This window comes from Phaethon aethereus (genome assembly GCF_964289735.1).
Source record: "Phaethon aethereus genome assembly, chromosome: 5".
Lineage (NCBI taxonomy): Eukaryota > Metazoa > Chordata > Aves > Phaethontiformes > Phaethontidae > Phaethon > Phaethon aethereus.
In genome coordinates, this window is record NC_138579.1 from 61,852,271 (window position 1) to 61,876,823 (window position 24,553).

The 24,553-nt window shown below is 37.0% G+C and overlaps 1 protein-coding gene across 1 annotated transcript in view; it reads left to right on the plus strand.

Annotated features, from left to right (window-relative positions):
* Positions 1-17,857, plus strand: part of FAR1 (fatty acyl-CoA reductase 1) — a gene marked incomplete at its 3' end in the record, with an annotated part of 28,696 nt that extends 10,839 nt beyond the window's left edge. The window contains exons 4-11 of the mRNA XM_081999840.1: positions 1,624-1,801; positions 2,855-2,899; positions 3,013-3,131; positions 3,611-3,678; positions 5,200-5,371; positions 12,832-12,961; positions 15,496-15,623; positions 17,695-17,857. Of these exons, the coding sequence (XP_081855966.1) occupies positions 1,624-1,801; positions 2,855-2,899; positions 3,013-3,131; positions 3,611-3,678; positions 5,200-5,371; positions 12,832-12,961; positions 15,496-15,623; positions 17,695-17,857 (1,003 nt within the window). The remainder of the gene's footprint in view (positions 1-1,623; positions 1,802-2,854; positions 2,900-3,012; positions 3,132-3,610; positions 3,679-5,199; positions 5,372-12,831; positions 12,962-15,495; positions 15,624-17,694) is intronic.
* Between the last annotated feature and the right edge of the window lie 6,696 nt (positions 17,858-24,553).

The following is a 24,553-nucleotide window of genomic DNA, read 5'->3' on the forward strand; positions in this document are numbered from 1 at the left end:
AGGGAGTCTGATGCATGTCAGCTCTGATTGTAAAAGAACATTGTTGAATAACAGTGTTGGCTAAATTCTGTTTATGTGGTTAAGATGTTGGGTGTTGCAGCAAATAAAATACAAGTTCTGTTTTTGAAGTGGGGAACACCAAAGTAGCAATAGCTCAAGAGGCACCTCTCTGTGGTGCTTGTGTGCTATGACTGAAAGTTATTACGATTTTAAATACAAACTGCTGAATGAATTGGGAAGCAAGATGAAATTGCAAGACTCAGTTTAGTTAAGGGGAGGAACATGGTGACCCAGCTTGTATCAGAGGTGGTGTGTGATTGCTTAACAGCACAGAGGTGGAAGTGATGGTCGTAATGCAGCTGGGACTCCTTTGCAGTGGCATCATTTTCAAGATCACTTAATGCTACTGTAGGAGCAGCATGCCTGTGTCCAAAGACTAACTTGCTGTGTCTGCACTTCATGTTTGAGAACATGGTTGATAGAATTAGGATCCTTGTAAAAGAATGTACTGCATGCTCTGTAGTTGGTGTGTAATAAATGAATTACTTGGGCAAAAAGTAAATAGCAGTATGCTTCTTTCAGTGGACACTGAACATGCAACCCCCCTCTCTTTTACTGAGAAACTTGTTTTCATTTCAGCCTGTGTCCCTTTTTCTCTAAAGGAGGAAAAAAAGATCATGGTAACTGTAAGAACAAATTTAAAAAATATTTTATATTTAACAAAGTTCATGAATGTGCTTACTTTCTACAGTATACCATACAAAAGTTCCAAAACACTTGGAACTGGGCACATGTTCTGGTGAAAGATTTCCCCCCCTTGGCATTTACTGTCAAATGTTTAGGTTCTATGGTTTAATTTGAAAGAAAATGGTCATGAACTCAGTATAAACAGTAAGTTGGTAGTAATGTCCTTAAACAAACCAGCCTAACTACACTGCAGCTCTAGGATCTCAATTATAACATTCTTCCTTAAGATCCCCTTTCAGAAGGATTCTACAGATCCAGTTGCCACCTCAATTTAAATAGTAGTGTATAATCAAAATGAGTAATAGGCCGTGTCTATTAAACTGGGTTATTCTGGCCTCTGGGATTGGCCTTCAGTTTAAATAAGGAAAAACCCCTAACAGATTTTGATGAAAGGTATTTTAGGAGGCTATGTGGTTTTAAAGTTAAGTGCAGTATAAGCTGTCAGCAGACACTATTTGGTATGCAAATGCTCATGGAAATGTTTTACAATTTCCAACTGTTTAAAGTAGAAAGAAGTATGTGACATGGTAACTTGAAAATCAAGCTGAGATTAAAGTGTACTAGTTTAGCATCAGATTCTGGGGTGGTTGCAGAAATATGAAATACAGAGCTGAGGTTTTAATTATTGCCTAAATTTCTTCACAGAATTACTTGTTCTCTGCGCTTACGTAGCGTTCTAGGGCAATGCTAATGCTTTGGTATAGGTTTTTTGTTGAGTTTGTTTTTCTTTTCTATCTCAAGAAGAGATGGGTTTTTAATTTTACTTTCCAAAGTATTTTTGATTTATCTGGTTATCCTTTTTATGTATTGGCTTTGCCCCACCCTGGCAAAGCAGCATGCAGTAATTTATACTTACCTCTTATTTTGTTTCTTTAGGTGGATGGATGATGGCCTGGTAAATGATATTACTCCTAAACTGATAGGCGACAGACCTAATACTTATACATATACAAAAGCCTTAGCCGAATATGTAGTACAACAAGAAGGTGCAAAACTAAACACAGCCATTATAAGGCCATCTATTGTTGGTGCTAGCTGGAAGGAGCCTTTTCCTGTAAGTCATTGAGTTTTCACCTGACCATCTTGCTTGTAAACTGTAGTACGTGCTCACAGGCTGTTTATCTGGTGACCTTCATGGAGGGAAGTCTTTTAGGCTATGAAGTTGTGGCTTGGTTGCTTCTGAGTAACAACTCTGATACAAAAGCTGTCAAATACAGTATTCTTATGTGTGAAATTGAGGGGTAAATTACTTTAATCATAGAACAATACGCTTCTATCACAATGGGGGATACTATTTCACACATGAAATAAATTATTAGCTTTTTACTTCATGATGTATCATTATGTGTATCATCTTCTGTTTTTCCCTCTTCAAGATACTTAGTAGTTAGTAGCAGTTAGGGAGACTAAGAAAACTGAGGCTGCAGGACATAAAGACATTCTGGCTCGACTTCTTTTAGTTAAGACCTGTCAGCTTTGCAGGGGATGGCATAAATTTTATGTACTGTATGCTATATTGATATATGCCATATGCTTTCCCCTGTATGGGAGATTGGTGTTGGAATAGCTTCTCCAGTTCAAGACTGAATGTCTCTAAGCCCTTAAAATCCATATAACAGACTTTGCATACCGTTTGATTATGTACAATGTACATGTCAAACCAGTAAGTATATAGTGTCTAAATACTGTCATTAAAGTTTCTGTTTGAAAAATGAAAAAGCTAATAATTGATAGCAAAACTGCTTATCTGTCTTCTATGAGTTGCTTGCAGCTAGTCTGAAAATACTTGTAAACTTGAATACTTTCAACATAAACATGTTTATATGGACAATGTCCTGCATTTTATTCACTAAGAAATAAACAAGCTATCATCTCACTTTGAAGGACCAGTAAGTCTATAGGTAGATCTCTTGTCTGAGTCATAGCAACTTGTTACATCACCAGATTTTGCTATGGAAGAACTTAATTTAGAGACATGGAAATTAATATCTCTCTCCTCTTTTCCCTCTACCGCTTATACTCGTAGAAACTTCTCAGATTTTCACTTGAAACTGCTGACTTCAGCATACTCTAACCAAACCCTTTCCCTCCCCCCTGTTCATAATAGGGATGGATTGATAACTTCAATGGACCTAGTGGTCTCTTCATTGCTGTAAGTAATGAATATACTTAAATTTTTTTCCTCCTTTTGGAAGACAACAAAGCTCCGTATGTTTTACTGGTGGGTCTCCTGTCTCTTCTGTTGTTGTTGTTTTGTTCTTTAAGGCAGGAAAAGGAATTCTTCGAACAATGAGAGCTTCCAACAATGCAGTAGCAGATCTTGTTCCAGTAGATGTTGTTGTCAATACGACACTGGCTGCAGCCTGGTATTCTGGAGTTAATAGGTATAACAGGTGACAATAGAAAGTACTAAGTATTTTGAAATTATATTGTGTACTTTAATGAATCAGTCTTCTATTGAACTTCTAATCAGTGTCCTGCTATTCACCCAGGACAGAGGAATCTAAGGTTCTAACAGTGTTAGTCCCTCAAAGTGTAACTTACTTATGCCTAAGAGCAAGACATCACCTACTGATACTGTTGTACAAGCTATGCCTGAAAATTCCTTCTTGGGTCTTGTCGTAATCCATATAATCTCCAGTAATGTAGGTGATGCCTAACTCTCTATGATAGTTAAAGAAGGAGAAAAATAATGGAAGATGATACAGAAAGCAAAAAAACTAACATGAGACTGATGCTTTCTGCTTTATGTGAATGATGCTGTTGAGGAAAAGGATAACTTTGGGTATGCCTTTTGTCTGAGTTTTTAAAAGGTTGTTTGTCTTCTAACTTGCTCTTTTTTTCTTCCCACCCCCCTCCCCAGACCAAGAAATGTCATGATATATAACTGTACAACAGGTGGCACCAATCCTTTCCACTGGGGTGAAGTTGGTATGCCATATTTCTCTTTTTCATAAGCTTTAATAGAAAAATAAGGTCAAATAATAAAAGCACAGGCTATAATCAGTAGGTTATATTGCATTTTTATTGCTAAAACTAGTATAATAGCCATGCCTCTCAATTTTGCAGTGCATTGTGCTTTTTCATTATCTTTCATTGTTAATTCTCTTCCCTTGCAGCATTATCACCATTTCATTTTGTTCTTGGGTTTCTTTATTCCATTATAACTCAAACTATGGGAGAACTGATTTTTCTGTTTGCTGCCATGACCTAATCTGCAGCGTGTGGGTAGTGTGCAGAGAAGACCGTCATTCAGAGGAGCTGTAGTGATGGTGGATTTAATGCCAACCTTACTAAATACAAATGGATAAACAGCCCACAATTAGGTGTTTTGTACATTTGCATAATTGAGAGGCATGGTAATAGTTTTGCACTTGTGTAGCTCTTTGTTGTGTTTGGTCTAAGTTAATTGTTGGTTGGAGTGGCTTTTTTAATATTCAGACATGAGACTTCCAACTGCTCATGTACACGGAAAAGTAATCCTTAAGAAAGTATGGCCACCTATTTTCAACTCTTAAATATCCTGACTAGAATGTAACCCATATGCCAAAAGCTTTGTTAATAGCTTTTGTTATAAATAGCAATACAAGCTGCCTGGCATGGTAAAGCTGTTCATTAGCTTTCAGTTTTTTAGAAATACGAGTTCTTACGTTCAGATTATTTTTTTTCTTTCAGTTAACTTCAATACTTATTTTATTTCTCTTTACTGCTTTCTTCATGCTTTTTATTTGTGTTTGCCCATTTTATATACATCTTATTTATAAACCTTATTGCTTCAGCCAAACTTGGAAAATTGCTGACTTCATTTATATCCCAATTTGAATCAGGTTATTTAAATGCTCTCTATAAACAACAGCATAAAGTTGCAAGAGATGATTAAAAGGAACATAACTTTTTAAGATGCTGATCCTGCATATCTGTCATGTACAGAATTTTCAGGTGTCAGCAGGAGTTTCACATGGAGCACCATCCTAACCGCTTTTTTCTCAATGCCTAAGTTGTTTAAAAGTAATTTGAAATGCACTTCAGATGCTTGCAAAGTCCTTGGTCTGTTTTCAATTTATTCTTCACACGAGATCAGAATAGCCGCCTTTGTGAAATATAGATGGCTATTTAAATAGCTTCACGCTTTATATAAAGTGAAATTGCTGTGAATTTTGAAACCAACAACTTCTAAGGTAGGGAAGAGGAACAGAAAGAGAGAAGCTACAATAAAATATGATACTGAAGATGAAGGCATAAAAGATGTCTTGACTATAATAAGAACCAATTCAACAATATTTTAGGTTAAAAGCTTATGACTTGGTTTTAGTTTTTATGAATTGTAGAAGAGTTAAGTTGGTTATTTAAATAACATACTGACATAAATATTGTACACTGTAATGTACTTTGAAAACCATTAAATTTTACATGGTTATTATCAAAGCTGTTAACACAACTTTTCTTTCTCAGAATACCATGTAATTTCTACTTTCAAGAGGAATCCTCTTGAACAGGCCTTCAGACGGCCCAATGTAAATCTAACTTCTAATCACCTTTTATATCATTACTGGATTGCTGTAAGCCATAAGGCCCCAGCATTCCTGTATGATATCTACCTCAGGATTACTGGAAGAAGCCCAAGGTAACGGTGACTAGCTCTGTCTTGTCTGTTCTTCTGACTTCTAAACAAAGCTATGCTTACACTATTATGTATATTGATTATTTTTTAATTTTTTTTTTCTGCCCCTGAATGCTTTGTGGCTAAAACTCAGCCTTTTTTTTCCTGAGAACAGGTACTTGAATTCAAAGTGACTTTGAACTTTCTAGCAAAAATGAGGATGTTTTTGGTGGATAGTTTGGGGGTTTGAATAGTCAAGGTAAACAGAATTACAAGATCTCGCAAGTGATGTTTGTTCTTGTATAATAACTATTCAAAATGTGTCGATCCTTTTTTTTTCCTACAGGCTACCACATTAATTTGAATTTCAAGATAAATCCGTTAGAATGTGCAGTAAGGCACCCTAGCTTTAGTTTACAATCCAACCCCCTCTTGTGTCAATATTGGACTACAGTCAGCCATACAATGCCTGCATTTTTGTACGATCTTTTGCTCAGATTGACAGGTCATAAACCATGGTAAGAGGACAGGGCTAAAAATATCTTGCTGGTAAGGTGGTGGAGACTTGTGAAGAAGACATGGCATGGGCTCTGTCTAGGTTTATTAACTATAAGCAATAACAATCCAATGGCTGCATTTTGAAGAGATTAATGACTGGCTCAACAGTGCTGTCTGAGGTATGTCTCAGATCAGAATCCTAATCAGTCATTAAACTCTAGGAAGTGGCTTTCATTAAGATTGTTGTTGCTATTATAAACTGAAAATGGAATGGGAGACTGAGTTAATAATTGCAGGTTATTTCTGTAGGTGATACAACTTGATGTGATATGTTGGGTTGTATGTTCTCAACATTCCATTCAGTTTATAATATTTACACTAGCATCTTGCTAACTTAAGTGGTGAAAATAGGCTAAACTAAACTATGTAGAAGGAATATAAGATGTCACTTCAATTTGTTTCAGATTTGCCGAGGCATATGATCTTAACTCATTGCATATGTTATGTTTTCAAAAGTATTTGTCTTCAGACTCTATAAAATCTCCTCTGTGGTGACAGTGTATTAACACAAGTGAGTATTCATTCATTGTCCTGTAGTCTAGGCCTGTCTTACACAAGGAGGGGAAAAGTTCTATAACAGACTTGGCACGGGATCGGTAGAAGGAAGCCATGTAAGTGGTTTGTAGGAGAAAACTTCTGAACTGCCTTGAGTTCTGTCTGTTCCAAGCTTACTCAATAATGTAATGTTCACAGCAACAGTAGTGGCAGGAGGCTGTGCCTGTGTAGTAATCTTCCCACATTAAAAAAATGTAAGCTCTTCAGATCAAAGGAAAGTATTGAACATACAAGCTCTTGGCTTTTAGGTTCTTTTGCAGTTTTAAATTATTCTTAATAAAAATTGATAGAAATTCCCTGACAGATGTGAAGACTTCATTGCTCACTAAAAATAGTTATACTATAAATGCCAACCTACTGTCTTTCAGATGGTTAGGAAGTAACGCTGCCAGAATCTTGTCAGTCTTTAAAAGGTGTTTAGTCTTAAGTATTTGACCACTGGGAGTAAAACAAGTTTGTGAATATTCATGTTATTTAGAACACTCTTAGCAGTTTTATATTATAAAGCTGGGAGTGTTGAATCTTGGTTTTGATTTTCCTGGAGTTCTTATTTAATGTCCAGAGATGGAATTTAGAACTTTAATCAGAACTAGTACAATTGGTGATGTTAAATACGTATTCTTTAGCCTGTGAAGTATTACTGATAAGAGTATTCTCTGTGTGTGTGTGCACACACTCAGTGTGTGTATATATACATGAGACATAACAGTGTCTCATACTGTTAGTGGGTGAGTGAGTTTCCTGTCATGCACAAAATTTCCAGTTTGGAGGAAAGATGGGAGATTCAACTAAAACAAGCTATTGTTCAGTCACCGAGGTTACTCAAATGCACTTGAAAGAAAAAGCTTCTAAGTTTGATACCCAGCCCACTTACAGGGGAGAGAGCTTTCATTCTGTAGTGCTCTTCTCTCTTTTTTTTTTTAGCATTAAAAAAATGTGAGCCTGCAATAGGAGCAGTAGAAGCAAGTAAATACATAGATGCAAGCAGGACACGCAGTGTTACATCCTAATGGGCTGCATGTGTTGTTTAATAATAGAAGAAATTTGAGGCAGATCCTTACTCTTCTACTTTTTTCTAGTCTTCTGGCTCAAAATACTTTGAAAGCTGCTTTAACTGATGGACTGGAGACACTCATGGCATAGGGATGTATTACTGTTGCTGTAGTCATTCTGTACAGTTGACAGAATGGTTTTAATTACCAGGTAGCATGTACTAGGAAACTTCTAAAGCCTTGGAAACATTATTGGAGGTTCTTAAACTCAATATAATACTGTTCTGAGTGAAGAAGGGCTGGCTTAATCTAAAATGTGACCTTTTCCACCATGATTTAGCAGAAAAACTTGAGCAGTATAGTAAAAATTGTGGTAAAATCAGCACAAGAAAATTCAAATACTGTCGTAACTTGACTTCACATGGTCAACAGCCTGCCCTCTCTGTGCTGAGCCTCAATATACTTCTGAGGTCTTTATTGTGTACAATGTAGGAGAAACTAAGCAATGAAATAACTGTGAAGGTTTAACTGCACTGTTGTCATACTGTCAAGGTATCATACTGCAACTGAATGAGAAAATTTTAACAAGTGGAAGAAATAGGTCAGGTCTATGACCCTTCAGAAGTAAAGGATTATGTTCATAATCGTAATAATTAAAAAAAAAAATCTTCCTGTTCAGGGTTTTTTGAAAACTTACCTGAAATCTTTCTGCAATATGAAATCATTCTTTTGCACTTCACTTGTGGAAGCAATGTTTTTAGTGAGATGGGTATCTTTTTGCTATTTTTGCATCTAGTTGAAGGTTCTTGAATTTAACAATTCTCTGAGAATATTAACAAGGAAAGGAAGAAATAATGCATATAATATTTTTTCCAAATTTTATAGAAATAACATGTACAGTAAGTATTGGCATAACGAAGATTTAATATTTTATACTAAATACTTAAGACTGTTATAGCACTGTGCAATTACATGAATAGTGGTGATAATCCTTAGCATCCAAGTTTAAGGATAGTGTTGTCAGTAGCTTACCATATATATATAGTTGCATAACAAAGCTTATTAATTGTCTAATTAACCTTAATATAAGGCATTGTTCTGGCTTGTAACTTTGCATAGTGCTTAGCACAACAGAACCATATGATATTTTAAAACAATTCAGTATATTTAAAATATTAAAGCCTTTAAAAATACACACCTAGCAGATCTTTTAAATTACTCTGGAAGAACAGAATGTAGCGTGAAATATTCAAAGTTGTAATTTGAGGATTTCTCCAGCAGTTCATTTTCTGTTACTGCATCTTAGAAAGCTAAAGGGAAGATAATGGTTGATGTATGTAGGGAGGTATAAAGGACATGATTTCATATCTATCATTTCAATTTAAAGCTTCTTAAAATTTAACATGAAGCACCTTACTCATTTCTGGTTTGTAAGACAGTAATTAGGTGAAAAGAGTACACTTTTATTGAATAGTTTAACACGGTTTTTCCTCTTGGAAGTGCTCTTTAAGTTGTGCACTTAAAGGAACCACAGAACTGCTGGAGACATAAGAATTCCAGTAGTATGTCTTCAAAATTTACAGCCAAATGAAAATCTGAACAAAGACAAATCTGAAAGCTTGTGTTATGTATTTTGGAGGAGTTATGTTTTCTTTAAAAGAAAATATATAATTAACTATCTCTAATGCTTATGCAGAGACTTGCAGATTAGCAACCTGTAGATCCACTGAAGGATCAATCTGTATTTAGCATCAGAACTGTTTTTCACCTGGAGGCAATAGGTTGTGTATAAGACTTCTTCAAAATGCAGTCATAGCCTTAAGCTAGGTCGCTTTCAGTTGTCTGGTATAGAAATATGCCCACCTAATTTATGGATAATTGAACTAACTATTGCTTAAAACCTTTAATTCCTGTGATGTGCTTCTCAAACTGTTGTAAGACATAGTTGTCCTGGCTGTGTCCCCTCCCAAATTATTGTGCACCCCCAGCCTACTTGCTGGCGGGATGGGTTGAGCAGCAGAAAAGACCTTGACTCTGTGTAACCACTACTCAGCAATAACTAAAACATCCCTGTATTATTAATGCTGTTTTCAGCACAAATCCAAAACATAGTACCATACTAGCTACTATGAGGGAAATTAACTCTGTACTAGCCAAAGCCAGCACATTCTCCACCCCTTATTTCATACCATTTATGTTATGCTCAGGTCCCACGCTATCCAATACATCCTCATTCACCACCACCCTTCCCATCCTTTGATATAATACACAGATGTCATTCCCTTAGTCTATGGACCACCCTTGTAAAATGTCCACAGAATGTCTATTGAGTTCATTTAGTCCATGACTTTGGGCTCCATCTGTTACGGTGGTCACTCGGGACAGGAGAGGTGGTATGTTGTGTGAAGCTACTGGTCACCAAAGCCAGCTCAGGTCAGGTTAATTCTGCACTTGCACTGTTTCCTGTAAGGCTTGTTGTCCGTTTGTTCAGGGGGTTCCTGCTATCGTAATTCCTATAACATGCAACTCAAATCATGGGTTACAACAATTTAAAGGTATTTCCATTACAGTCTCCATCCCTGGTCCCTTTGGGCCAGGTTATAGGGTTTAATATAGCAATGAACTCCTCCCCTTTCACCTGCTCTGGCTTGGACTTCTCCACACACTGCAGTCCCTTAAGGCTGCACCTGCTCCAAGTGGAGCCTTATCTATGATCCACAGTCTCTCCAGGACTATACCTGCTGTGGTACAGACTTATCCACTGCCACAGTTACTTTGAGGTGCACCTGCTCCAGCATGGCCTTACCTACAGCCACAGTCCCTTCAGAAGTAAACGTGCTCCAACATGGCCTTACTCATGACTGCAGTCCCTCCGGGGGTGTACCCGCTTTGTCACAGGCTTCTCAGCAGCCACAGATGCTTCTCTACTGTGGACTTATCCTTGGGCCACAATCCCTTCAGAGGTATACATGCTGTGGCACAGACATAACCATGGCCACAAACACTTTGAGATGTACCTGCTCTGGCATGGGCTTGTCCATGGCCACAGCTGTTTTGGGGTGTTGTGCTCCTGTGTGGACTCATCCACAGGTCACAGTCTCTTCAACTAGTGCTGACACTGGAGTTCCAGCCTGGCCAGTACAGCAGCACAGAAGCAGCAGTGATGCTCTGGCCATCTGCGAGCCCAGGCGCATCACCCTTGCTGTTACCAAAATGTTCCCAGGCACAGCAGAGTAAGACAACAAGCGGTGAAAGCAAAAAGCAGCCACTAATGGGCACTAGACTCTAATAATACAGTAAAGAAAGCAAGCCCCGTGGCAAGCACAGGAGTGTGGCAATTGATAGTTAAACAGCAATAACAGCTATAAATTTGATCTCTCATACTCCAATCAAACCTGTCGTTATCTTGAGCCTTTTGAGGCCCACGTTGAGTGCCAGAAAGGATTGTTGTTGTTTAACCTGGCAGGCAGCTAAACCACACAGCTCCTCACTCCCCCCTCAGTGGGATGGAGGAGAGACTCGGAAAAAAGGTGAAACTCGTGGGTTGAGATGAAGACAGTTTAATAGGACAGAAAAGGAAGGAAAAACAATGATTAAAAAAGTGATGCACAAGGCAGTTGCTTATCATTCACTAACCGATGTCCAGCTAGCCCTGAGCAGTGACTTTTGACTTGACTAATATGCTTTATTGTATGTTTAGTTCGATCTTAATAGCACAGGATATGTTTTAGATGCACAGTCTATATTCCTAATTATTTTTTGAATTGAAGTAGCTCTGGTTCAGCTCGTCTCCCACTGTTGCCACCTTGCCCAACTGCTGAAACTATAAACAGGTGTTTGGAAGCATCTACAAATGTTTGCTAATAAAATTAGCTGGTGGTCTAAAATTTGAATACAACTTTGAATTACTCTGTAGATAGGTTCCTATGGGGTTTAAAGAAAAATACTTGTGTTTTTTGTGCTTTAGAGATACAAATTGCAAAGACCACTGAAAAGTAGAGTATTATTCCATGAGAAAGAGAGACAATTTTGATATTCTCTTAGATATTGAGATGCCAGCCATTACTGACAGTAGGGGACACTAATGTGATGCAAAATACTTTCTTTAGAAAGAGTTTCTGGGACAATGTGCTATATCCCTTCTACAAGTATGAATTCATCAAGGAAGCTTTTGGAGAAGAATCAGTGGTTTTTATTGCTTCTATAAACTATTGAACAAAACTTACCTTCAGAAAGCCATTTCCTGTTAGTGCTGGGTTGTTCTGCTTTCTTTGCCTTCCACACCTTCCCCACCCCCCTCCTCACTCTGCTTAAAATGATCAGTGTGTCCTGCCATAAGGATCAAATTGGAAGCAGTTCTGCGAGATGGAAATACCTCAAGCACCCAAAGCAGGAATTTAATAGCATTAGGTTATGTGGTACTAATTATTACTTATTAAAATTGAGTGCCCATCTCTAGCACTGCAACACTTGAAATAGTTTTCTCGCCATAAATGTGGGAACTTTGCATCTGAGAGACTGGATGACCTGCAGTTTTCTGGGTCTACTTCAGGTACTCTGGTCCAAGAGAAACTTGCCCAAATTGATCCTTATGACATAATCTCTCTGTACTCCAAGTGATGATTTTGTAGAGTTGCTTCCTCTGCATAATAAGGGATGATGGAAGGTATTTCTGCATATTTTGGAGTAGCATAGAATGGATCACCTAAGTAGCAGGATCTGCTATGATCTATCTGTGCTCTTAAATAGCTTCCTGCCCTTTGCTGCAAAAGCAGCAGTGTTAAGGAGCTAAGCCATATTTCTGGTAGTTTTAAAGCCTTGATCTCTTAGTGACCATAATAAACCAATTTTGTTTTGTTACAGAGATCTGGTCTTGCACAGTGTGCAGGAAGACCAGGGAAGCTTACTTCTTTGCTTAAAGTTGTCATATTGCATGTGTTGTGCACTGTGCAATTTGACTCCTTCCTCAAGTCAAATTGTTCAGCACAGCTAGATATTCCAATATGCTGAAGTGAAAAATGTTCTGTGTCTGTGTCCTAAAATAAGAGTTACCAACAGAAGACAACATTTTACCATATCTTCTTTTTTTTTATTAGGGAGGAAACTTACTATTGCACTGGGAGATAGGATTAGGAAAAAAGGACTATCCTATAATTTCTGATTCTGTATTAAGATTAGACAGCCAAAGTCTACTTTAATAATATGCAGAAATATCCTCTTGATCTAATATAACATGCTTTGGGTACAGAGCAAGATGGGATATGTTAACATAGGGGTGTGGGGTTGGGAGGCAAAAAATTTACAATCTTGCTGTCTGTTTTTCTTGTTTGAACTGAACTTTGCCACTGTAACCTGTACATTCCATGCCTTGGACTGTAGGATGATGAAAACAATAACACGTCTTCATAAGGCCATGATGTTATTAGAATACTTTACAAGCAATTCTTGGATCTGGAATACTGAAAATATGACTATGCTAATGAACCAGCTAAACCCCGAAGACAAAAAGGCAAGTAGCTGTGTGATACGGGCATGGAGACTGAAAATGAAATATAAGTTAATTTATTTAAGATTGAGATAAGGACATGAGCTGGTAATGCTGCTTACTGTTATGTGGAGCTGACCCTACTACTAACTCAGCACTGGAGATTCCTGTCACATCCTGTCAGTTGTGCCAAGGCTGTGTTATAAGCTAGATCAGTGGTGTGACCAGAGATGAGGAAGGGCTGGACCCCCTCTAGGAGGCCTGATGGAAAAGGTGGTTGTCTTTGGAGTGGCCTGATCATGTGATCTGGTGTTGCCCATTTATCAACCAAGTGGTTTTACTTACATCATGAATAAAACAAGGCTTTACTTCTTAACTACTGTCTTTTCTGAGGAACAGAAGGTGTGTTTTGAGGGACTTTTTTTTGCTTATTTTTAGAATAGTAGCAACTTTCATATACCCTTTTCATGCTTTGATCAGAGCGCCACGTGTATTCAAAGAAATGCAAGTGTAAATGATCTCACTTCTTTCTGAAGCACACAGTGTGAGTAAAACTGCCCCATGCAGGGGGTAAAGTGTAACAGAAGCAGGGTGACAGAAAAGTCCTGAAGGCTGAGGAAGAATGAAAACTGTTGAGTGCAGTGTCTGAGTTAAGAGTGAATGAAAGACCTCAAAGGAAAAATCTTAATCTTCCCCCTGTGTGTTGTTGACCATCTATGTGAGCCTCTATTTTTGTGCTATGTTTACCAGTGTCAAACTAATGGAAACACATGCATGTGGCTAGCTGGTTCACCCTGGTGACTAGTATTGACCAAACCTACCTTCGTTTCCTTCATGTGTGCCTGTGCTGCCAGATTCCCACCTCCTTGCCCCTTATGGCTGGGGAAAGTTAGGTAAATCTTACCAGATTCATTCCAAGTTATTCAAAATATATTTGTGCAATAGTGAAGCTGTAATGGAGTGGAGTTCTTGTTCCCATCCTCCCCAGCTCCCAAATGTCTCACAGGAAGATACGCGTATGTGTTAAAATAAAGAAGTACTGGAACTGAGATCAATTTCTGCTCCCGCAGAAATCAAACTGCTGTGTGCAACTAAGTCTAAACTTCCTTTCTGCTATGTTTTTGTTGGTTAATATTCAGCAGGATAAAAATCAGCAGCTACAGTTTTTAAAACTCAAATTCCCTTATACATTTGAACAGTTTTGTCATCTTGAAGATGTCTTTCCTATTCAGGTGTTTTCCAGAATCTAGTTCTATAGTTAAATTGAAGAAAAGCTGCCAAACTTCTAAATAAACTGCCTAAAAGTAGGAAATAGAATAGCTTTTGCTGATTCATGTGTGGAGAGGATTTCCACCCCTTCCGCTCTCTTGCGTCCCTCCAGGGAGAAACTTGAGTTCAGGGAAACTTTAAAAAAACAGAACAAAATAGCCCCAGAGCTTTGGACTGTTAGTATTTTCAAATAGATGAATTTTTAGTAAGATGTGCATACAGTAATAAAGAACTAGTTGAAATACTGTTTGAAACTTTAGTGTGTTTACTTTTACATTCTTGCTATGATGATACATTACGGAAAATAAAGTTTAATTGAGAGATTCTGATAACTTACCAGTACTAGAAGGCTGTCTAGTATGTATGTATTTTATATCATGATCATGACTAGAACTACTTGCTGAGCTTTAACTTGCCAAGAATGCTAAATTAGAAAGACTTACTACGAGGGATTGTCTTCAGAACTAACGTGTTTATTATTCATCACATCTTATAACACACCTGCCATGCTGTTAAGCAGCTTACTTGGAAGCATGGAGTTGGGTATTTAGTGTATGTATAGCAACTTTTAAAGCTGAATACAGTTTCACTGCACAAAACTGGTACTTGTTTCTTGTTCTGTTAATGATCTCGCTTATTCTTTTACCTGAAATGAAATCAGCAGAGTTAAAAACCTGCTAGGAAAATCTTGGTGTTTACTGGGATTTAAACAGCTATTATTGTAGAATCTTGAGATGTGGAAATCAGTACATAAGTGAAAAACTTGAGTTGTGAATTTACTGTAGTAACGTCCTCTCCTGAGGAAGATACTCACATGGTTCTTTTTAAAATATAGCTGTGCAACTATAAGCACAGCTAAAAGAACTCTGCATTTATCAAACAGTGGACTTGGCATAGAGCAGTGTATATTCTATAGCATGTTAGAATTATTTTGTTGCTTAAAAGGAAACAACATGATAGAAAATAGTTATTTCTGGAGTGGAATTCCATACAGACAGATGAAATGGGAAAGCAGCGCGCTTGGAAGTGGAGGGAAGAAACTGCTGAGGAGGAAAAATAAGGCATGAAATAGTTGAAATTTGGATGAGATAGTGTAAGAAGCTGGTGGTTGAGTCAGAAATGGGATCTAAATCTGGATCGTCCTTATGATTAAGGACAAGATATCTTTCTTGCATCAAAGACAAATTGGATTTATCAGATATAAAGACATATATTGTTTTTCTTTACATTATTATATATAGCAGGCAAAGTTTTAGGCAGCTAACAGTGAAGGCTTTTATTTTATGCAGACATTTAATTTTGATGTTCGACAACTACATTGGGCCGAATACATGGAAAATTACTGCATGGGAACGAAGAGATATGTGCTGAATGAAGAAATGTCTGGCCTCCCTGCAGCTAGGAAACACTTGAATAAGTAAGTATAATTTTTTTTTCCTCTATTTATATTTTCTGTGACTTCCTGCCCTTGTCAAGTTTTGCTTTTCCATGTTATGACTTAATTGTTCTTTGTAGCATCTGTTTATGTCCTCCATAATTCTTCTGTTCTAGTCCAGTGGTCTGCAGTGTTTTCTGAAGAAGTCAGATGTCATCTTTCTTGTTCTATTTGTTGCTTCTGGGTTGCTCTCTGTATTAATAGTTACAGTATTATTCTGGGATTATGGTTATAGCTTTGATCACCATTGTATACTGTAATCCAGGTTTCTGATTTTACCCAAGTATATTCTGGAGGGTAAAAAGGTGTACAGTAACACGAGGTCAGAATGGCTTGGTCAGTTAAGGAGGTTTAATAGAACTATATTTGTTTCTTCTGGGAATGTGATCTTTTGAAGCAGGTGAGTAAACAGGCATGGACTCTCCACCTCAGAGCAGGAAACTTTGATGCTGGTGCTCTAAGATGACTTTTCTTAGTCTTTTATCTGTAGCTTAATTCCCCCAATTTGAGTATGTTGTTACTGCCCAGAATTTTACTGGCACAGTTGCCCTTGTTTTGTTTGTGGCTGATTCATAAAGACAGTTGTAGACTTTTTGATTTGTCTTTTTAAAGAATGAAATAAAAATGGTTAATCTTGTTCTGCAATACTGCTTCACATTTGCTATCCTGATAGCACAAAGTGGTGTAATTCATTACTTGTGTCATTATTCTACAGCTGCAAATCCTTGTCTTTAGAGTAGATTGGCATGATGCATTACAACCTCAGATACATTTTTGGAAGATGGTAATCTTTGATAATGGTGGGGATAACTGAAGAGGCGTCCCCTTCTGATTTTTTAAAATAAATTTAAATGCTGTTAAAAAATGCATAGCAGTTATCATACAGTTGCCATTCTTTGTACAAAGAATCATACCAAAATTAACATCAGAAATAGTCTTGTACTGGAACAGCATCTGATTGCCCTCATCTCTCAGTTTGAGTGGATTATTTTGCAAGAGGTTTAGATTCTAACATAAACTTACTCTGAGGTATTAAGTTGGTCTCTTCCGTTAACATTTAGCCCTTAACTCTAATCTGAATTTGAGGACTCTACTGCTTCAATATTAACCCGATATGGCAGCCTAGGGGACCTGGCTTCTCTAAGGAAACTACTGAGTAGAATTTTTCCTCAAATAGAAAAGTAGGCTTTACTTTTTGTAATACAGAAATTTAGACTGTTTTTTCTACAAATAAAGTATGTAGAGGACGGTCTGGCTATAGTAACACCCAGCCTACCTGTGAAACAAAATAAGGTCAGTAAGTATTTCCTTAAAAAGAGCTGCCTTTTAAAATACAAATTGTCATGATCTACTGAACCAAAGAGATTGCTTTGTTTCTAAGAAATCTGACCAAATTCTGTTTGCCATTAGTCTTGAAGTTTCCATCTTTACATGTGAGTCGATTGCTAAAACTCACAGTTGCCCTAAAAGGACACTTAGTTTTGCCTAATCTTTAAATATATTTCCCTGAGAAGGAATGAGTTTAAAATTGCAGTGAAGACTCTGGGCTCTGTGGCTGGAAAATCCTATGAGCTTTTTTGTGGTATTTGTTTTTTTGTCAGCAGCAGTTGGTGTTAATTCCACATATATATATATAGTTTTAACTTCAGTTACACATGGAGGGGAGGAGGGGAGTTCATAGTGTTAAATATTTCCTTGGTTTTGGGGTGGATGGCAGATAACAGGTTAGTTACCATGTGTGTGACCTTGGCTTTAAGAGGTTTTTATCAAGCAATTGTAAAATAGAAGTACATGTGGTTAGCTACAGGGCTGGCTCTGTTCCTTAGTTTTCATGTGTTCAACTTTTCAGCAGTGAACTATGGAAAAGCATTATCTGTTTGGTCCTTGACTTAACCAGCTTACTTCCATCATTCTCTTAATACCACTCATAATGTATCTTGAGATGAATAGATGAGCAAATTTAAATTCTACATTAGAAGTTAATTTTTAGTGTTCTTTTTTCCTGTAAGTCTTGGTACCTTTGCACTTAATTATTTCTTTTGTTTTTCTTTAGGTTGAGAAATATACGCTATGGCTTCAATACAGTTCTTGTGATCCTGATCTGGCGTATCTTTATTGCAAGATCACAAATGGCAAGAAATATCTGGTACTTTGTGGTTAGTCTGTGTTACAAGTTCCTCTCCTACTTCAGAGCCTCCAGTACTATGAGATACTAAAGAAGATAATTTAGCATTAGGACATCTATGCATATGGTGGTCTAACTGCACAAAGCCTGTAACATGTAGTCATCTCACATTTTGTAAAAGCATAATTTCATCTTAAATTGGAGTGTGAAATACACGGTATGGTATATGTAATATTAGTTATGTATCTTCCTGGAAACAGAGAAAATAAAATGGTCAAGTGCCAGGTTGAATTGGCATTAGACAAGCATTTAAATAACTTTAACTCTTTGACCTGAGGAAAACATTTTAGACCACTGACCAACATAACTGTGCAATTTGGAACGTGTTTGATTGAAATCTGCCTTAACATGATTTTTTTTAAGTTTTACTCCACATTGAGCAAGATAAATATTGACTTAGTAGTTACTAGTTGCTGTAGACCTATTTATTTGAAATTCTTCTAAACTACAAAGGGTTTTACAAGTTGCAAAAGTGTATAAATGATGGTAGATCTCAAATTATTTGAAGACTTTTGTAATTTGTCTTTACTTTCTGCCATTTCTTCCCTTCTTCTCAAAGTAGGGATGCAACAATGGTGCCTACTTTGCTTTAAAAGAAAAAAAAAAAAACCCAAACCAACCAACCACAACCTTCCTTAATTACTGAAAGGCCTTTTGTCTGATCTGGTCTTCAGAATGCACTTAGGGATTCAGTTCTGTGCTCAAAACTGGCTGCATCCAACTTGCATTTATGTCAGCATGAACAATTTGCTTCTCTGAAAGTAGAATTGATCCTGTCATTGAGTAGATAAAAGGAAATGTAACCCTGAGGGGGGCAAAAATAAAGTCATTGACCGTCCTGTTTTTTTAATGATTTTTATTGGGAACACAGAGCCAGCACCTGATTGTTACACTTCTGACTTCAAAAGGTAAATGTATTTGAAAGGAATTTATTGTGCTTAGTTGCTATTTCTATTACTGGTAATAGTAGTTGGACAAACTATAGGCTTTCATTAAGAGATATACCTGTTTTAAATTCTAAGCAATGTTAACAAATACTCCATAAATTAATCATTTTTTTAAATCTGAGCTATGAGATTTGATGCATAGACAACACCAATGCATAAGGAAACTTTCTCATGCCTGTCCCAATAAAACCTTTCATTTCACTGGGCAAGCAGAGCAAGATGCACCTTGCTTCAAAATGAAAGTATGTCAACAATTCTTCCATTTGTCTTAAATTATTACATTTAAATCTGAAGAAACCTTTTTTTTCTGCGTGTTACTTTGTTTCATTAAGGAAAACATTTGTAAAAGTAGCAAGTTGTAAGGAAAGATTGAATCCTTGTTCAAGGCAATGCATGAAGATCCCTTTAAATTTTGATTGCACAGTTCTGAGAACACTGTAATGTTCCTCTAATTGATGCACTGACCTTGCCCAGTGTTTGTTCATTAAAACCAGTTTATAGAGATGAATATGTTCTTGAATGTGCTTGGAAAGGTAAATAATGACTTAATTAAACAAGACCTACATTATACTTGCCCTTGGTAGTTTTTTGTCCTATTTGAATTAAGTATGTAAAGAACTTATTTTGCTATTCTTGTGAAAACTCTTACTTTAAAGAGAACACCTTTCGTGCAGGTGTATATCTCATTTGGAAAAGATAATGGCTTCCTTGTTGAAGCTAAATATTCTGTAGTAAGTAGTTAAGCTGTAATTCCTTTTTAAAATTACTTGTGTATATATAAAGCTAGTGATGAAAAGCCTAAGTGGTCTAGGACCACACCTTGTGTGAGAGACCTCTGACTGTGGCTGACAATAAATTATGGCTTCTGTGATTGAAGATGTTACACTTTAACAAATACTTTAGGTGTATTACATTTTTAGTTGCCTCCCCAAGTATCTTACTAGACCTGAAAGTATGCTTAAGCATTCCTGCATTGTAGACTTATTTTCAGGTGCCTACTATCCAATGCAACCCCTTGTCCCATGTTGGCATGTGGCTGAAGTTTGAAAAGACACATGTATCATATTCTGAAAGTGATTCTGTGAAGCAATTCACTGATGAGTTTGATTGTTTATAACTATTATACATGATACTTTCAATGTTGATTTGTTAATACTAAGAACTATCAAGCCAATGAACTGATTATTTCTGGTCCAGAACACTGCTTAGAAATCTATTCTTTTGAATAAATAACAAAGAAAAGGATTACCTTAAACATAAAGATATTGAACGTCTACTCTAAACACTTGACAATTTAGAAACCCAAGTTTTTTCACTCTTTGGAGACTGTGGTTTTGTGCACCATTGGTATCTTACACAAATTCATCAGTCATCCTATTTAACTGACAATAGATTCAGTTTTGTCTGAATTTATTTATTTTGTCACTTCCTGGGGTCAGTCTGTGAAATTCTATCTGAAACTACTGGCGTTTTTTTCCATATCAGAACCCTGTTCTCTTGCAGTTCTTCATACCAGTGTTTGCACATAGTGGATGTCGATCAAAAAATACAGTGGAATTGTATTTTGATACAGTAAGCTAGACTCACTGTACTGAAAAGCAAGTTACAGGAGGTATTCTAGTTGGTTAAGTAGGAAGAAGAGCAGTCTGAAACAACATGTTCACTTAACAGTTGCTGGTATTTAAATTTGGGACCAGGAAAAAAATTTACATTTTCCTGTAATGTTTTTCTCTGCTGTAGGAACAGATGTTTGGAAACAAATGCTAAATCTGTGAGCTTTTATAAGACAAACAGAATTATTGGGTGCCTTTGTTTGTAAACCAAAAATAAACAAATCCCTTGAAAGTGTTACAGTGTTCATTGTATTTTTGCATGTTTTTAGTCTAATTTGTGGAAAATAACTGGATAGTGTAAATGCCATCTGAATATACATGAATATGCTCTTTCCTGTGTGAGAAACTTTGAAAATCAAGTTAATGGCTGACTGCATTTTAAAAAACAAAGCACAAAAACCTTCACAATCATGAGACAAAACAAACAAACAAAACCCCCACAATCTAAACCTTCATGGGGTGATATCAAAATGCATGGTGACGTGTGCTTGCTCATGGTGACTTTCTTGTGTCTCAGCTAGTTTTCTCCTCACTGTCATTGCCTGTTCATTTGTAGTCTTTGCTTCAAATTTACTTAAATAGATGAGTGCTTTTTCATATGGTTTAAAACGTTACTGTGGTTCTGCAGTAGCTTTTGGATTAACATTTCGAGGAATTGCAAGCAACTATGGCGATTTATAGTATCTACATTTTGTGGTGAGGGAGGAAGAGGTAGCATTAAGTTAGCACAAGCCATTTTGGTGATGCTTTTTTGTTACTTAACCTTAATTTCTTGGAATCTTTAGATTTCATGGTTTCTTCCTCCTTTTATCAAGAGCACAGTTCTAGAGATCATGCATGATCTGTAAGCTATGGTTTGGGGTCTACCAGCTTTAAAGTATAACCTTTCCTTTACTTGACTTTAGGAGTTAAACTACCAAATATAGATGTTTTTTGTTGGTCTCCTTAGTTGATTCAAAATTGGAAGCAAGGAACAAAAAAATGTTTTAAGATGTTATCCCTTACATGTCTTGTGCCGTTAAACATTTTGCCCTTTCTTCGTAGTACAATATTACATTGTATGTTGTTCAAAAACAAAGAACGGGTTTATAGAGGTAACTTGGATCTGAGAAGTACCCTACGCACAGCTGGGAAGTATAACTTCTCACAATATTTCTACATATTTCACAATCTGCTGAGCAGACTTTAGAGCAGAAATGAAGAAAAGTCACCAAAGAGTGGCTACTCTGGAGAAATGTAAGTGAATTGCTTTGAAGTGTATTGGTGCTGTTTGTCAATCTTTTTGTGCTGAAGTATGTGCAATTTATTTTGTCTAGCCTGGATACATTCACTGTGTGTTTGAGTAAATCTCTAGAAACTGTAAAATAGTGCCAGTAGAGTTGATATGAATTGTCTGTTTTTATATTTAATATGTGCTGTACCATCATAAGTTTAAAAGAGAAGGTTGATGGGTCCCACCACTTTAAATTCTATGTTTTCTTGCTCTCTTCTAGAGTATTCTTCAGACTTTCTTCAGACAACTCTGTCTTCCTTCCTGTCTGCAGATGACTGCAAGTTAAAGGTTACTTAACCAAACTGTGAGCTGCTTCTCTGCCATCTTGAACTAAATTTAACCCTGCTTCCACTTTCAGGATATTTATAAATGCTTTCCGCCTTAATGTTATCTTAGTACTTTTCTTCAGTGCAGAGTTGACATTCACTTTGGCTTTCCCTGCTCTGCAACAAATATGACTCACTGATAGATAATTAGTAATTATGTAACTGTCTTTTCTGGAATATGGAACAATGACAGCTTTGAGCAACTTTTATTCTTACTATGAGAAGCAGGAGAAACCGTGGATGGAATTCAAGAATCTAAAGTTAGGAGGCTGGATTTCCTCTATTACACAGTTCTCTCAGTATGATTCAGAATCATAAGGCAAATGCTTAAAATAAGCAGGGACTTCTCAAAAGCAGTCACATTGTGGAGTGGGGAGAGAAAGACCTGTGGAAATGAAAGGAAAGGGTTAAATTATGGGAGCAGGCTGAATAGTATGTATATGGAATTGAGGCTGTATTGACAGTGTATTTTGTCATGTGGCTCATGCTCTGCTTTATATACAAAGCTTGTGGTCCAAACAGATAAATCAGACAAGAAGTTAACTCTAAGTGAGCAAGTCAGTCATCCAGCACTTCTCACTTAATGTACTCTCCTAGGACTGTGTTTATTCAACGTAAAGATTCAGATTCAGTTTGGAAAGGGACAGCAGCTAACAAGCTGTTTGGAATATTGCTGACACTCTATGAAAGTTTGTGGAGTCTGTGGAAGATGAGATTTTCTTTGCAATTTACAGGATAGAAATCTTCTTGCAAGTTAAGTTATTTACATGGCATAAAGTGTGGCAGTGTGTCCCACAAATACAGATATTAATCGCTCCCATGAACAGACTCCCAATCTGTTCATATAGGCTTTAAAAAATTTCTTGTACTTCCAAGGCGATAATTAATTTTGAACAAATTGCATAGGCTAGAACAAGAGGACTTAATAGCTACTGTAAATCCTTAGGAAGAATAGAAATTTCCTGATCCACTTGCTGTCCTGTACAATTTCTTGCTTCGTGTTCCTTCACGGACTTCTTATTTGATATGCTTAATTTTTAAGTTGTACTTAGCTTAATAGTTAATTCTCCAGTTGTGTGAAGTTACTTTTACTTTGAGAGCTACTAGTTGTTTTTTGTTTGCCTGTATCAAATCCATCTTACCTTTCCCGTTTACCTTTCCTGAGTGCATAAAGGCTCTCCCAATTTAGGTCAGAGACCTGTTACTTGTTGCAGAAAGCACACAGCACATACTTTCAGAATCTTGTGGCTAGTAACTAGGGTAGGGATTCAAGCCTTCAGGCCACAGCAGCACACTCCTCCTGAAGCTGTTGAGCTTTCACTGAGTAACTGTGACTTAACAACATACGCTGTTGTGGCTTTTAATGCAACCTTCTCCAAGCCTGCAAATGAAAGAGCTGTCTTCCAAATACAATGGTGGAGGACCCATAAACTGATTTGTCCTGGCATTCTGTTTGTTTGCTGCCAGAGCACTTGTCTATAATCAGCTTAACACGATCTAATGCAGGACTCGTAATAATCACCTTTTTCGTCTGTATCATGTTGCAAGAGTGACAATCCAGTAGGCTGCTTCCACGTTTGGGCCTTGCATTTCATCTCCCCTTGCCAAAGGGGCTTTTTTAAAAGGAAGAACAGAGTTCTGGGTTTAACTATGCTCTGGTTTGATCTGCTATGTTTGGAGTATTTTATGGTGGGCTAGTTTGCACTGAGTAAACAAACTCTTTAATGTTGGCTGCTTTGTTTTCCTCCCCCATCCAGATGCTGCTATTGGTTCCTCTGGTCTTGCCACCCACTGGCAACTGTAGTTGTAGTGCTAGGCTTCTTGAGATGAAAAGATTGTACACCTGGTTGTAAACACTTTATTAATGCTAGGCACTGTAGATACCAGGGAAGTGGCCACTTTGGTTTTTTTAAGGATATTAAATTCCGATTCTTGGAAATAAAGGCTTCTAATTCTCCTGTGACAACACGTACCAGTCTAAATAGCACAATTAGAAGGTTACTTAGTGAGCAGAGCATGTCTTGCTGTTTTTCAATCCATGTGTGTGGTTTTAAGCCACAACTAATCTTTCCTTGTCAGTGACACCTGATGTTTTCCTCTGTAAATTTTTGATTTGGAAGGAAAAACATGCAAGGTAACTTCTACTCTCTGTGACTCTAATTTAAAACCAAGTGTATCTATTTTTAATAGGAGTGGACTGCACTTAGCTTAGTCAGTCGCCTTCTGGATGAATTAGCTACTTCTGTGCTGGTTTCTGCATTTCAGAGCCAGTAGGTGCTTAGCACCTATATATAAGTTCAAAGAGCATGAAATGTGACTCGAAATTCTACAGAACATTAGGTGGCTGAAGATATTTTAGGGACTTTAACAGTGTTCTGTGAAGGCTTTGCTTGTAGCAGTCCTCTCTGGTTAGAGACAGAACTCTTTTTTTTTTTTTTTTTTTTTAATGTTAGGTCATCTCACTGTTATATCAATCTCCACTATTACTGTCGAGAAAGAGGAAAGTACTGATATGAGTTAAACCACTGGAAGGAAATACAAGTTATGTCTGAATTAGTGAGCTAAAAT